The 15,028-nt window shown below is 42.4% G+C and overlaps 1 protein-coding gene across 1 annotated transcript in view; it reads right to left on the reverse strand.

Moving 5' to 3' along the window:
• The window catches only part of LOC139766582 (uncharacterized), a 36,423-nt gene that overhangs the window by 5,403 nt on the left and 15,992 nt on the right, over positions 1 to 15,028 (reverse strand). The window contains exons 16-32 of the mRNA XM_071695432.1: positions 14,649 to 14,759; positions 13,512 to 13,656; positions 13,129 to 13,265; positions 12,146 to 12,367; positions 9,846 to 9,991; positions 9,394 to 9,515; positions 7,848 to 8,050; positions 7,045 to 7,179; positions 6,468 to 6,545; positions 6,042 to 6,261; positions 5,525 to 5,629; positions 4,018 to 4,142; positions 3,071 to 3,181; positions 2,313 to 2,428; positions 1,407 to 1,533; positions 590 to 742; positions 138 to 367 (exon numbers count right to left, since the gene is read on the reverse strand). Of these exons, the coding sequence (XP_071551533.1) occupies positions 138 to 367; positions 590 to 742; positions 1,407 to 1,533; positions 2,313 to 2,428; positions 3,071 to 3,181; positions 4,018 to 4,142; positions 5,525 to 5,629; positions 6,042 to 6,261; positions 6,468 to 6,545; positions 7,045 to 7,179; positions 7,848 to 8,050; positions 9,394 to 9,515; positions 9,846 to 9,991; positions 12,146 to 12,367; positions 13,129 to 13,265; positions 13,512 to 13,656; positions 14,649 to 14,759 (2,486 nt within the window). The remainder of the gene's footprint in view (positions 1 to 137; positions 368 to 589; positions 743 to 1,406; positions 1,534 to 2,312; positions 2,429 to 3,070; positions 3,182 to 4,017; positions 4,143 to 5,524; positions 5,630 to 6,041; positions 6,262 to 6,467; positions 6,546 to 7,044; positions 7,180 to 7,847; positions 8,051 to 9,393; positions 9,516 to 9,845; positions 9,992 to 12,145; positions 12,368 to 13,128; positions 13,266 to 13,511; positions 13,657 to 14,648; positions 14,760 to 15,028) is intronic.

Raw genomic sequence — 15,028 nt, forward strand, 5'->3', positions numbered from 1 at the left:
TATGGAACTCGAGCCTTGTTTAAGGTGTCGAGAAAAGTTACCGTGATGCAAAATTATGAACAATATTTTCCTGAAATGTGAGAATGTCGAAGAAAAGAAACCCCTCAGACCTCGACACCTCCGTCCTATCGACTGACCAATAATACAGAGTATTCCCGTCTGTTGTTGCTCATGTCCCCATCTCTCTTCACACGGTCCTCCTCCTCCTGTGGCGTCTGGATCCCGAAGAACTCGGAGAAGTACAAGTTTGCCGTCTTGGGATCGAGCGACAGACCTTGTGGGTTACTTCTTTGGCTTAGAAGCGTTTCGCTCTCCTGGCTCACACCTTCCTTGTTCACCGTCATCGAGCCAATTATTCCACGGGTCTCTGACAACAGAGTAACATGACACTCAGAGGGTAAAAATGGTTGCTACTGCCACCTATCACACAAAAGCTACTCCAAGTTTAACTTGACAAATCAAGTTTCGTGAGAAAGAGCCAAAAATTATGAGAGACTAAGGATTCAATAAAAGTTGATAAACACTGCGGAAGTGTTTAGAGTGCGTACTGTAAGTTAATAAAAGCTACTAAAGTGTTTAGAGTACGTACTGTCCGTGTATAGCAGAGCGCTTGTAGCTGCGTCGAAGGCGATGGAGTCTATGGCCATGTTGGCAGGCAGTGTGGTCTTGTTCACGACTTGGTAAGTGTGGCTGATGTTAACCAGGGACCCGGGCAACGCCAGCACTGCCCACTCCTCCCCAGCTGTAAGGAGGAGGTTAAAACAAGTGTCATTAGACTACCTTGTGTGTGTGTGTGTGTGTGTCATCTCCACAACATACATCGAGACCTTGTCTGATTAGATTCCACCATCTCTTTGCCAACATGCTTTACCTCCTCTTTCCTAGTAACAAGTCGTTCTCTGTTGCACCATCACACTAAAATTGGCTCACATCACAACCAATGGTAAATCAGTCCTTTCATCACTTTTAGCTACTGCAGAAAATCCAACGAAACTCGTTTCCCGAACTAAATCAACCGTTCTTAAAGAAATGGGTTCCTTACTTATTCAGCATGGAAGGGGGATAATATATAAACGATAGAAAATATCATCGTGCGGAAGTCAATTTCGTGGGACCTTCACACCATTATATGAAGATGAATCGTAGGGAAGACAAATTTATCTTCATTTCGCTCTATTCCTACAAATGAACGTAAACACTTATCTTCAGACATGATTTCATCTTTTTTCCAGCAACATTCGCACACACCAGCAAAATTCCTTTCCCTTCTTCAAATCTATAATCAAATATATCGTCCCAGCAACTTGAATGGGAAGCAATATTCACGCCGAAGCCTTCGTTCATGCTGCTGACAAGCATGGAGGTCCAAGTCTGGACATGAAATGTGAATATATTCGTCCACGTACCTTCAGGCTTGCAGGTCCTCCTGTCTGGCAGCAGGGCGTAGCCCGGCAGACATGTACAGTAATAGGAACCCTTCATTTCCACACAGGTTTGACCGCACGTTCTCTCGTCCTCACACTCGGGGTAATCCTGCAGATAATCGAATGAATATTTAACATCGTCTTATGGATCCCATCAGCACCTCTGAACCGGAAGACATTTTGACCAATAAATCAAATATAGTACATGCAAATTACAAGAAAATGACATGAAACAGCTCAATTTGATCTGAAGACTTCTCATGTTCTTAAAGCCGTAAAGTCATTTTCTACAAAGGCTTAAAACACGCTATACAGTAAAATCAACAGCAAGATGAGGGCTACTGAGGTCAGTCAAGGGGACTTATCTAGGGTAAAAAAAAAAAGGTCGTGTGTACAGGTTGTGGTATGAATGGATGTAGTAATGGCTGTAGTGGTCTCTAATCAAACGTATACAAAGCTATAAACCAAGTATTTACCTTAAATGAACACGTTCGTACATTTAAAAGGTTTAAGTGTATCACAACCTTCCAACGCCAGATAACCCCAACTATTCCCCCACTCCTTCCATCCTAAGGTAGTGTGAACAGTTAGGCGTTCCAATCAAGGTGTTGATCAGCCTAGTTACTGGGAACGAAATTTCCTAAAGCTAACGTAGTACACACACACACACTACTCCTCCAAAGCCACCATACAACTACGAGATACTGGACACTGAACCCTTCAGATAGTCTGCAAGAGGTAAAGGTTACATGTCGATCTACACTGTCGCAAGAGCACTACAGGCGGTGGACGATGGTTGGGAACCAACGTTATATAACGTGTCTGTCCCCTTGTAGGATGGAGGTGAAGTGTCGCAAGACTAAGACGATTCCTTAAGGTACACGTTACCAGACAGTCCCGGCCGTTGTCAGCCAAGATGAAGCCGCTGTGGCAAGAGCAGTAACGCCCGTGTGGGTGGGGTCGGCACACGTGTTGGCATCCACCGTTGTTGATGCAAGTTTCCCCTGAAAGAGAACTCCAGGGTGACAACAGGAGATTGAAAGAGGGGAAAATATACAAACAATTACACTACAAATAAAAGTAACAATTACACGACAAATGAAAGAAACAATTACACTACTGATAAAATACACAGAAAACAAGATCAATGTTTCGAGGGGAACATTATACAAGGTTACCTACTCCATTTCCTACATTCTAGAACCAGTATGAAGAACTGTTATTCGAAAGGCAGAGAAACAAATAGGACTAGATAAAACTTTAAAAAAACTTTTTAGTACTTTTATCCTCTCAGAATTGTGGATAAATGGAATAACCTAATTAATGCCTTATCACAGCATACTGGAGTTTACGACGTTGAATGTTAAGAGTTTTCAAGGGATGAGAAGGAGACCCCGAGTGAAGACACGTCTACCCATAGATGGGTTCTTCCTCACGTGCAGTCGTAGATAACCCAGGAGGCACAAGGAGCAAAGTAAGAGACATGGTGTAAAGGGATGAGATCTACTTGTACCAGGCGAGCCCTGGGGCAATATTGGTCAGGACTGGACTGGACTGGAATGACTGGGGATGGTGATGGCCGAAATAGATCATATGAAAGCAAAGTAACGAGAAGTCGCAGTCCCCTCTCCCCTCGGGATACTTACGACACATGTGTCCCTCGTCCGAACCGTCCAAGCAGTCTGCGACGCCATCACAGACGCTAACGCTGGCCACACACTCGCCATCGTCGCATCGGTAACCCTCGCACCGGTCCCCTGCAACACGGTGGTCCCCCCATCCAAGAGTTAAAGTTAGAAAATACGTGGTTATTTCATATCGAAAATTTCACTGTCAAGACTTAAATCTAGTCAAATATTGCCAAAAGCAACATATATATATTAATGGAAAAACTCTTCTAACATCCTTCCTTTCGTACTTCCAATCTTCTGCCGTGTTTTGCCACAACACACAAAACTGCAAAGTTATATGCCTTGGAATTTTATTCTTCAGTTAACTCAAAAAGAAAACGAGGTTCCTTAGAGTAAACCACCACCCCCGCTGTGAGCCAGCCAACCCACAGCGGTAGGGAGGGAGGAAATGCACAACAGTCCTCTCTATTCTGGTGGATTCAGAAGTAATGGGGAGCCTTAATGTGCCTTATTTACATAGTCTGGTCCGGGGAGAATTCAGTTTTAAGCCGTCGCGTATAATGCTGGCGACTGACGAGGTTATCAAGCGTTCAATGAGCCATATTAATGTAATGGATGATTAACCCTTTTTTTGGTCACAGTTTCAACACCGCTAGCTTAAGCCATTTCAGAGATTAGTCACCCCTCCGCCCCCGCGTACTCCACGCCTGTACGAACCAGGTTTACACTTGCTACATTAAGGGTCAGGTCATTAGGTCACTCACCATGCCTAAAGGTTAGTATTGTCACGCTTAAAAGAGTCGTACCGTCGCGTTATAGGGTCATTGTTCGTGTTGAAAAAGTTGGGCCTTCGTGCTCATGCAACAGCAAACCAAATCCTTACGACCATCGAGAACCGACACCCAGAGGTCAAGCTAAAGGTCCTCTTATATGTAGAGAGACACAGGAAATCTAATACCTACTTTGAGAAACTGCTGGAGGCGCTGTAGTAGTGGTGGTCGTGGTGATCGTCGTCCTGGTGCAGTTGACGGACGAGCCCTCCTCGTCAGACCAGTCGCCACAGTCGTTCTTCCCATCGCACAGGAACCTTGTTTTTTTTTTTTTCACCCAACGTCCAGGGGGACAAAAATGGTTAGATTGTTGCGCAGAAAGTAATCTAAAGGTAATCTGCCCTAGTCTGGTCAGATTACACGAATTACTTTTGGTCAGATTACATTGGGATTACTTTTAGTCAGATTACACTGGGATTACTTTTCGTCAAATTACATTGGGATTACTTTTCGTCAGATTACATTGGGATTACTTTTCGTCAGATTACATTGGGATTGCTTTTCGTCAGATTACATTGGGATTACTTTAGGATAAGACAGGTTCAAATCCTGAGTCGTCTGCGTGAAGGGAATCCACAGGATTATTTTCTTTCATTCGTGGGGGGATATATGACCTGCCCAGTAGGTGACCTAGTTCAATTCTTAACCACACAAGACAATCAATAGCATTGCAAATTTCCTATCACGTGGCTCAAAATCTAAATAAATCATAATAAACTTTATGGAAACAAAAGTAATTTTCGAATGGGTACGAAGTTCTCAACCTTACCAAAAAAAAAAAAAAAAACCCCATCCAGTCCATCTCGACGCCTGGAAAAAGACAAGTCTTTAATTGCTTCCATGGAAGCAGGATACTCCTGCTGTATTTCTTAACGCTTTACAAGCCCAAAGTAATTATTCTGGTGGAAGGGAAAAAGCTTCCCTCCAGAAGATGAAGTTTTCAAGTCTGTATTGCTCTGTGAAGTTAAATCGCTTCCTCGGTACGTGTTCGAAAAGAAGTCTTTTAGATGTAAACAAAAGCAGAAAAAAAAAATAATTCCAAATTGATTAACGTCCAAGATAATGAATATCAAGTTTCCTCGCGACCCAGGGTTTTTTTGGAAATTTTCCTGCCTCGAGTCACAAAACTGAACACAGACTGGAGTCTGTAAAATCCAAGCAGCAACATTCTCTACATAATGACTTTACTAACATGAAGACAAGCCACGTATATTATCTTAAGGTTTTCTCCTCGTTCTAAAATCATTAAGACATTCTACAAGTGACTGACTACGAGATGTAAAGATATCTTTTGACCCAGAATAACGAAACCTCCACCTGATCACCCTACATGCTTACTCAGTCTTCCTTTTCAATTTTGGGGGCTCCTGCGGCCTCGGGATTGCTGCCCTCCTCGAAGGAGCGGAGTAAGGTGGGCTCCCTTGTGGTGGAGGAAATCCTCCTCAACTCTATACTCTACCTTCTTCAGTTCGCTATCGTTGGCATACAGATTCGTTGAAAGTTGAAAAAGAATTTGCTCCCGGTGGTCTCACTTTGTTAAACAATAGGCACAAGTAAAAAAAAATTTTGTAGGCCGTTAGGCAATAGGCACAATTTTTTTTTTTTGTAGGCCGTATATGAACAATATTATACATCATACCTTACAGGAATGCAGGTGTCGCTCTCGTGGCATCTATACTGGTTCGTGGGGCAGTCTTCACAGTCTTCGTCTTCACCAAAAGGACAGTCCTTGTACCCGTCGCACCTGTGAACATGTTGAGGCTTTTAGCATGGAATACAAAACCAACGTTTGTACTTTTAGTCATAGTACACATGACAATGTTATGGCAGGGCCAAACCGCTTTGCTTTCCCAGGATCAAGTTTTTAAAAAGTTTTTTTTTCTGGATCAATGACATCAATAACCAACCATTATGTTATTGATGACAGACCTGAAAGAAATACAAAATGAATTTCTGTACCGATGACAATGTCAAAACGAAAAGACCTGGCGTAGAATAACTTCCTTGACATCTTTTTTTTGTCACATGTGGGGGAAGTTCCCAGTTCAGCCCAGCCAGAGAGACATGTTACTTATAATCATAACTCTCCCAACGAAACCAAGCTACAGGAACAGAGGACCTGCTGGCTCCGCTGCTGCTGGGGACCGTCGACTTACACAGCCTCCTCAGGAATGCACAGAGGTTCAGACATCAGCGAGGTGGTCACAGTGCAAGGGATCTGCCCTCTGGAGCAGTTGGGCGAACGCATGGGTTGTCCAGAACAGCTGGGTTGTGCTTCATCCGTACCGTCGCCACAGTCGTTCATTCCGTCGCAAATGGCCGATCGAGGGACGCACCCACCGTCCCCACAGGTAAATTCATCTTCCTCGCATTCGTCTGCCATACAAATAATCAGCCAATAACCCATCCATAGTTTGCTGGATTATTTGCATATGATCAAGTAATGTGGAACAGTTTTCTGTATTTGGGAATAAACAACTTTGTGTCCTACAGTGTTCAGTGTTGCTACAAATCTATAAATTTATGTCACGATAGAAAAATTCTCAAGAGGTAGAACTATACGACGAATAACCACGACTTACCAATACAGTCGTCCTCGTCGCTACCGTCGTTGCAATCGTCGTCCCCGTCGCACAGCCACATGTCTGGTACACACTCTCCTGCCACACACACACACATTTGTGTCCAGTTAGCTCGCGAGGCAAGTCGCTTGGAAGATCTTACCTCCTCCTCCTCCACACGATGGCAAATTAATTAAGCACAGCCAAATGCTTGTGAACTTTTAAAGCAAACTCGAGCCGATATAATTCTTAAAGTAGAACTTGGGAAATGTGAGAATCTTAGGCTTTTGATAGAGAAAAATACGTATAATAAAACACGACAGACTCTCCAAAGGAGACAACACGCAAACACACCCAAAGGAGACAACACGCACACACATCCAAAAGGAAACACACACACACACACACACCCTAAGGAGAACATGCACCCTAAGGAGACAACACGCACACAAAGGACAACACACGCACACATCCTACTGAGAACATGCACACCCCCTTAGAGACAAACACTCACACACCCCTAGAGAGAACATGCACGCTAAACACAAACATATCTCAATAAACTACACCAAAACCACCTGCATATATCTTCACTGACCATCTCTGCAGGTGAACTTGTTGGAGGCGCAGGTGGTGGAGCAGTTGACCTCATCAGAACCATCGTCGCACTCAGGCCTGTGGTCACACCGCCACATGCGCGGTATGCACTCGCCTGACCCACACTGCCACTGTGCTGTGGACAGAGAGTATTGTTGCACCCTGTCTACGTAGCAGCCGACTCCTCGATTCACCTTACTATATAGAACGTTCCAAGTCACGTTGAATTCTTAGAACGTTCTATCTCTCACGTTGCTATATAAAACTTTACCTTATATTCCTATATAGAACGTTCCATCTCATGTTAATATACAGAAAGTTCTATCTCATGTTACTATACAGAACATTCTCTCTCATTACTCTATTTCTTGACTAATGTTATTTGCTTGCAATAATCATTTATCCATAGTTATTGGTTCTATCAATCAAGATCATAATGTCATATACCTATCGTGGTAGAGGGATTAAAGCCTACATCGGACATGTTTTGTATCCAGACAAATGGAATTGTTCAAACTAAATCGAACTGTGAAAAGGGATCTTCCTGCCTGCTGCTGCTCCATCTCCACTGAGCCTTCATTATTTCCATCACATAATGTAGGAAGAACATACGTACGTAATACACCTACAGTGTGAAGGTATATTGGTTAAGGAAGTTTTAGAGTCGAGGAAGTGAAAGGGGATTCTAATAATATCAGTCGTCTGTTCTCAAGAGCTTCAAATACCAGTGGATATTCTTTAAAAAGAAAAACTATTCCGAAATCACAGACAGACTTCCAAGTCGACTGAAATCCTTCAACTTACTGGTACCACAAGTCCTTTTCTGGCACTCTTCAAGGTCCTCATCTGAGCCGTCCTCACAGTCGTCGTCTCCGTCACACGTCCAGAAGTTTGTGATACAGTTGCCCGAGACTTTGCACCGGAAATACCCCTCCGCACAAGGCTGGGGTTCCATCTCGCACTTGTCCTCATCTGAACCATCCTCACAGTCGTTGCTGCCATCGCATCTGCAACACACACACACACACAGGACAGTTGGCTGAACTGTCTTGATGCGACTTGCCAAGTCGAAAGCTAAAGGTTAGGAGTAAAGAAACTATTTTGAGCAAGATAGTGCGAAAGAGGAAGATGAACCTGAACTCGAAATAGATTCTCTCCGCCAAAAGAAAAAAGAAATAACGAGATTGTTTCTTTTGTGGGAGGTTGTGACGAGATGACGACGAGAAGTCAGTGATATTGTACAAATCAAATTTAGAAATAAACATTCCAAAACGTGTTTCAGGGGTTTGTCGTAACAAAGACAATGAATTAAACGTGTAAAGTCCGTGAAAATTGATAGAAAGTCGTTGCCATTTATCATATACAACTGACCAAAACACGGAGCTGGGGATATCATCTCTAGTACGCAAAAGGAAGGGGGCGTCTGTACGCCGAGGAAAGAGTCTACGCCCAGAAGCAATGGGAGAGAGTCGATTGCAGGTCATACACATATCATCCGCACATCAGAGAGGGACGGGAACATAACAGAAAGGGGATAACTGAAATTCTACTGGCTAGCAAAGTATCAAAGAGATTTTTTTCAGGCCATTAGAGATTTCCAGAACTGACAAAACACTTTAACGGCAATGTTGACCAGGCGCGGTGGTCAAAGATCAAAGGCTACGTGCAGCAGAGTTGAAAATAAAAGCATCAATCTTTTATCAAAACTTTTATCTGCCGAGGGACATCCCTGGAAACACCTGGGGAGGAGAGGAAGTAGAAATAACGAAAATTTATCTTGATCAAAGGTGGAAATTTTATCTTATGAACACTTGGCACAATATAGGAACCACTTTTTACGTCACAACGATGATCAAAACTCGGACCTAGAAATCATCATTACTTGAACTGGGTGTTATATTGATGGTCATCATCGCACTTCCTTTAAATAAACTATCTCACCTTCGGAAAAATTATGATCAGTCCTTGTCTGTCGTTCATGGATGAATTCAAACCATCGTGAAGTCCAGATGCTGGAACTTGCAAAACTTTTCTTTCAGTGGTCAGCGTAACACTGCAGTCTACTTTCAGACACTGTACGCTTGACAATTTTGCTTTCTACATGACGTTACATCTGTACCCTTCTACATGACGTTACATCTGTACCCTTCTACATGACGTTACATCTGTACCCTTCTACATGACGTTACATCTGTACCCTTCTACATGACGTTACATCTGTACCCTTCTACATGACGTTACCTCTGTACCCATTGTGATCATTACCTATATGAAAGTTGCGATGAGGCACTATTAAATTAGTACAAAAAAAAGCCACCCTAACATACACCACACAGCCGAAGGTACTTGCCTCCAGGAGACTGGGACGTCAGATTTGCCGTTAGCACACCGGAAGAGATGGTCAGGGTGTTTGATGACTTCGCAGGTCAGGCCGTCCGCCAGTAGCTGATACCCGGTCGCGCAAGCGCACACCTGTAAACCCACCATCCTTCAGTTAGCATTTCAGTCTTCAACACTGAAGCCTCATTTCCATTATTCACCTTATATCAGTCAATTTCAGTGTCTAGCGAGGACCCGTTAACCAAAGACATGCCTTATCCATATTCATTAGTTATAAAACATTTAAGCCATCTTTCTACTGCATTACTATATCAAGTGTTTCACCTAGACAGAAACATCCTTATCCTTATGTACATTAGTTTTATATATACCATCCCACTGTCATCTGTTAGATATACATCACAGAAATAGAGTACATGCAAAGTGTTCAGTCAATCTGTTTGTTCTTCCGTTTTCCCTTACCTTCTCTTTATCATTGTTACCAAGGCAGAGTTGAGAGCACTTGGCATCCGTCCGACTACATGGGTATCCTGCAGCTGTCACCCGCGACGGAATCTTCCAACTCAACTCGGACAACTTCAAATGTTCTCCATCAGTTCCCTGAATGCCTTGTTGGCGGAGAGGAAGATAGATGCGAATCATCACGCTTCAGTATATCGAAACTTATCGAATAAAGTTTTATCCAGAGTTCTAGTTGTGTTAACCAGTGCTAAAAGACCTTACAATGTCGACTAGGCTTAGCATTGCTGATGCAAATACGATCTACCCTCATGCAAACTATGAAGGTATTTCATACAAGTCCCAATTATAAAGGTTTTTCCATTTCAAATATACAAAAAAGTATATACAGTAAGACGTCTTGGCATAGATGTCAATACGAGAATAGAAAACGGGTACAATAACATACACCTCATCTCCCAACCAATAGATATCAGTCTCAAAAAGTCAGCGAAAATAACATTGCTACTGAACTATTTATATTACCCAGGCAATCTGTCACAGATTTAAATCCAATCATTAAATGTAAACAATCTTTTTTTTTTTTTTTTTTTTTTTTTTTTTTTATACTTTGTCGCTGTCTCCCGCGTTTGCGAGGTAGCGCAAGGAAACAGACGAAAGAAATGGCCCCCCCCCCCCATACACATGTACATACACACGTCCAGACACGCAAATATACATACCTACACAGCTTTCCATGGTTTACCCCAGACGCTTCACATGCCTTGCTTCAATCCACTGACAGCACGTCAACCCCTGTATACCACATGACTCCAATTCACTCTATTTCTTGCCCTCCTTTCACCCTCCTGCATGTTCAGGCCCCGATCACACAAAATCTTTTTCACTCCATCTTTCCACCTCCAATTTGGTCTCCCTCTTCTCCTCGTTCCCTCCACCTCCGACACATATATCCTCTTGGTCAATCTCTCCTCACTCATTCTCTCCATGTGCCCAAACCATTTCAAAACACCCTCTTCTGCTCTCTCGACCACGCTCTTTTTATTTCCACACATCTCTCTTACCCTTACGTTACTTACTCGATCAAACCACCTCACACCACACATTGTCCTCAAACATCTCATTTCCAGCACATCCATCCTCCTGCGCACATCTCTATCCATAGCCCACGCCTCGCAACCATACAGCATTGTTGGAACCACTATTCCCTCAAACATACCCATTTTTGCTTTCCGAGATAATGTTCTCGACTTCCACACATTTTTCAAGGCTCCCAAAATTTTCGCCCCCTCCCCCACCCTATGATCCACTTCCGCTTCCATGGTTCCATCCGCTGACAGATCCACTCCCAGATATCTAAAACACTTCACTTCCTCCAGTTTTTCTCCATTCAAACTCACCTCCCAATTGACTTGACCCTCACCCCTACTGTACCTAATAACCTTGCTCTTATTCACATTTACTCTCAACTTTCTTCTTCCACACACTTTACCAAACTCAGTCACCAGCTTCTGCAGTTTCTCACATGAATCAGCCACCAGCGCTGTATCATCAGCGAACAACAACTGACTCACTTCCCAAGCTCTCTCATCCCCAACAGACTTCATACTTGCCCCTCTTTCCAGGACTCTTGCATTTACCTCCTTTACAACCCCATCCATAAACAAATTAAACAACCATGGAGACATCACACACCCCTGCCGCAAACCTACATTCACTGAGAACCAATCACTTTCCTCTCTTCCTACACGTACACATGCCTTACATCCTCGATAAAAACTTTTCACTGCTTCTAACAACTTGCCTCCCACACCATATATTCTTAATACCTTCCACAGAGCATCTCTATCAACTCTATCATATGCCTTCTCCAGATCCATAAATGCTACATACAAATCCATTTGCTTTTCTAAGTATTTCTCACATACATTCTTCAAAGCAAACACCTGATCCACACATCCTCTACCACTTCTGAAACCGCACTGCTCTTCCCCAATCTGATGCTCTGTACATGCCTTCACCCGTAAACAATCTACGAAGATAAATTATTTGACTATTACTTTCGTTCATTTCTGACATCTAGCAACGAATGAAAACATTTTTTACCAGAGTACATATCCTTACTTAACCTTTTTTTTTTTTAAATATTCAACTATTTGTTTTACCATTCTTGATCCATCATTACCCTGATGGACCAATATGCTCCTCAGTACCACAACAGCCTTCATAAAAACTACACTCGTTCCTACCTTAACCAGTCAGCTGTTGCCAAAGCTTTCTTGATACACAGTTCATTGCCTTACCCAGGAAAACTTTGCTCGCTGCACTCATGTTGACCTTTGGGGCCATAAAGACATAATCGTAGCTCTCCAGAGTCCACAGGATGTGCATCCCCTGCACCAGAATCGAGAACGGACGTCCTATGTTGGGTCGTCCAAACCTATCCAACATCAGGCGCCTGTCAGAGCCATCCTCGGCCACGCTCTCAATGCGCCTCATCTCCAGGTCGCTCCAGTAAAGCCTCCCTGGAAAGGAGGGAATGTACGTACATACCAGCTCGTACTTGCTGCTCGAAGGGAAGGAGGTGATAACATCTACCGTAATGTTCGGTTGTGAACTGTATCCTAACGACACGCGCGTTCATAACAGCGTCAGTAAAAGGGAACTAGGAGCAATAATGGGGTAAACTATAGAGATCTATGAAGCCATCGCATGATATTACCAACACAGTATTGTACTCATCCTTACGTGGCCTTAGTCTCAAGTATATATTCAACTCATTAAACTTACGATTTTTTTTCTTAATACAAGGTAAAAATGAAAAAGGTCTTGCGGTACACACTTTTGTAGGCCAGTTTTCGATAACATTTGTGTATTCCAGGGATAGCATTACCTTTCATGACCATTCAAAATTTTTTAAACAGTGTAAACTTGATAGTTGCTGTTGTATGCAAATAAGAAAGCATTTCAACATGTTTTTGTATTTCAAAGTATGAAAAAGTTTAATTACCATTCCATGAACTTTCAAAGTTTCAAGTTTTTACGAAGTTTTTTTTCCCCAAACTAAGAATTTCAGATTATTTACCAAATTAGGATGATTTGCCTAAATGAAATATACTCAGACATCCTTTTCAGAGATCAAAACATTCGTCACCTAGAAGGTACGGCTATTCATGCAGTAAAACAAGAGTTGGGAAAGCAGGTTAAGGGGGAACATGACCCTCAAAGTTATAATCTAAAAATGAAAAATCAAGGAGTAATTCAAAATTAAAAACTTGAAGTTTACTTATGTCAGGATCTCTGTCGAAGACAAGACAGAGGGGTTTCTTCAAGTCCTTGTTCACTATGTTCGTACACTGTTCACCGTCCAGACCACACCTCATAATGTAAGGGTAGAGCCCAGCACCACTCACATACAGGTACCTGAGGGGGAGAGACAGTATACAGGTAGAGGCCTTCAACATACAGGTACGTGATGACACACTGTACGAGTAAAAGCCAGCATCACCCACAGGTACCAGATGATACACATCTTAGGCATGTATAAATCCCAAATTAGAAATATCTTTGCGTGATCAAACTCCACTAAAATCAAGGTTTTTCTATGACCTATTAAACTCATACTTTCCACCTTACTGAAGGATGTAGCAACAAGTGCGGTGGACTGACCCGAGGAGAGGAGCGAGGGCTATGTCCATTGGGGTATCGAGACGTTGGAGGATCTGGTAGCGGTAGAGGGTCGTGCGCTCCATCATCATAGCCACCTCCACAGTTTCCTTCCCGTCCAACCAGTACAGGTTATTGCGTAGCCAGTCTACCCAAAGAATATCAAAAGATTTTCTCTTTTTTTAAGCACCGATCTGAAGTAAATTTGAGGAGAATTTTAAAAATCTTACCATCAGAAAACTTTTTTTTTTTAGTACTTATCCCCTACACCTTGGCTTCCAGTTCTATATATTAGGAACAAGTTTTAAGAACAAGATTATTTTAGGATCGTCTAACTGTTGGACGATTGTGGTAACTAATCTTGTACTTTAGCATTACAGAATGATACATGCAGCCCAGCAAAGTTACACATGTAGACAATTTGCACCATACAATATTAAGACCTTTGCAGATATGAAAAGATAAGCCGTTATCAATCACACGGGTATAAAAGAAAGAGATAGGAAAGCGAAAGAACTTACTGATAGCAGTGGATATAGATACAACAAAAGACCGAAAAAAAAAAGTGTTAGTTAATTCCATTTATGAAAGCTCCTTAAACCTTCTAATTGTTTAGCCAACAGCCTCCTATCTTATGCAGCAGTGTCATCTCCAAATAAAGCAGAGCAAACATATCAGTATATGACAACACAGAGAAATATATCATAATCCTTCATCCTGCATATCAAATTGTGAAGTGCAATAGTATTTCCTACTTTTATGACCGTGTATATCAGTCCACACAGAAGGTTCAAGGTTACAAGGGAGAGTAATTATAGAATGAAGCTTTTACACTGAGCATTGCACAGATTTTGTTGGTATATTAGAATAATATCTTCAGTCAACAGTGAAAAAAAAAAAGATATTCATAGTCTTACCTTAAGCCACTTAGGGCCTGCGTGATAAAAAGAAGACACGTTAGTACATGGAGAGGATAGTATTCTGGTTAACCTCTATGCGACTTCAGTATTTGTATACATATGATTGACAATATACCAGACTTTATATTTTGTACTTTCGTAATGCCTAGCTACTACACGTACAAACGTTCCCTGGACGAGGCAAAATAACTACGAAGACCTGCAATGCTTTTGGACTCACCCACAGCCAAGCCGACTGCTTTCGTGTTGCTCGCGATGACACGAAAGATTCCCGTGGTCTGCGAGATGCCGAGGATGGTCTCCTGCCACACGTCACTCACCACCATGGTCTCTGCCGAAGACAAACTCAAAATTGTTGCTTCGTTCATAGATAAAGAACGGTTATATGGCTTAAAATAAAATCATGCTGCAGACTAGATTTAAATAGTTTTATACCTTATACCTGGCAGACATCGACAGTAAACACCATTTAATCGTAAGAAAATGTATTAGACAAAATCAGAAGTATATCTAAAGTGTCCCCTTAGAGAGGACACTTGTCCTTATCTGTACCCCTGTGGTGTCCCCTTAGGGAGGACACTGTCCTTATCTGTACCCCTG

The sequence above is a fragment of the Panulirus ornatus genome, chromosome 58 (genome assembly GCF_036320965.1).
Source record: "Panulirus ornatus isolate Po-2019 chromosome 58, ASM3632096v1, whole genome shotgun sequence".
NCBI lineage: Eukaryota > Metazoa > Arthropoda > Malacostraca > Decapoda > Palinuridae > Panulirus > Panulirus ornatus.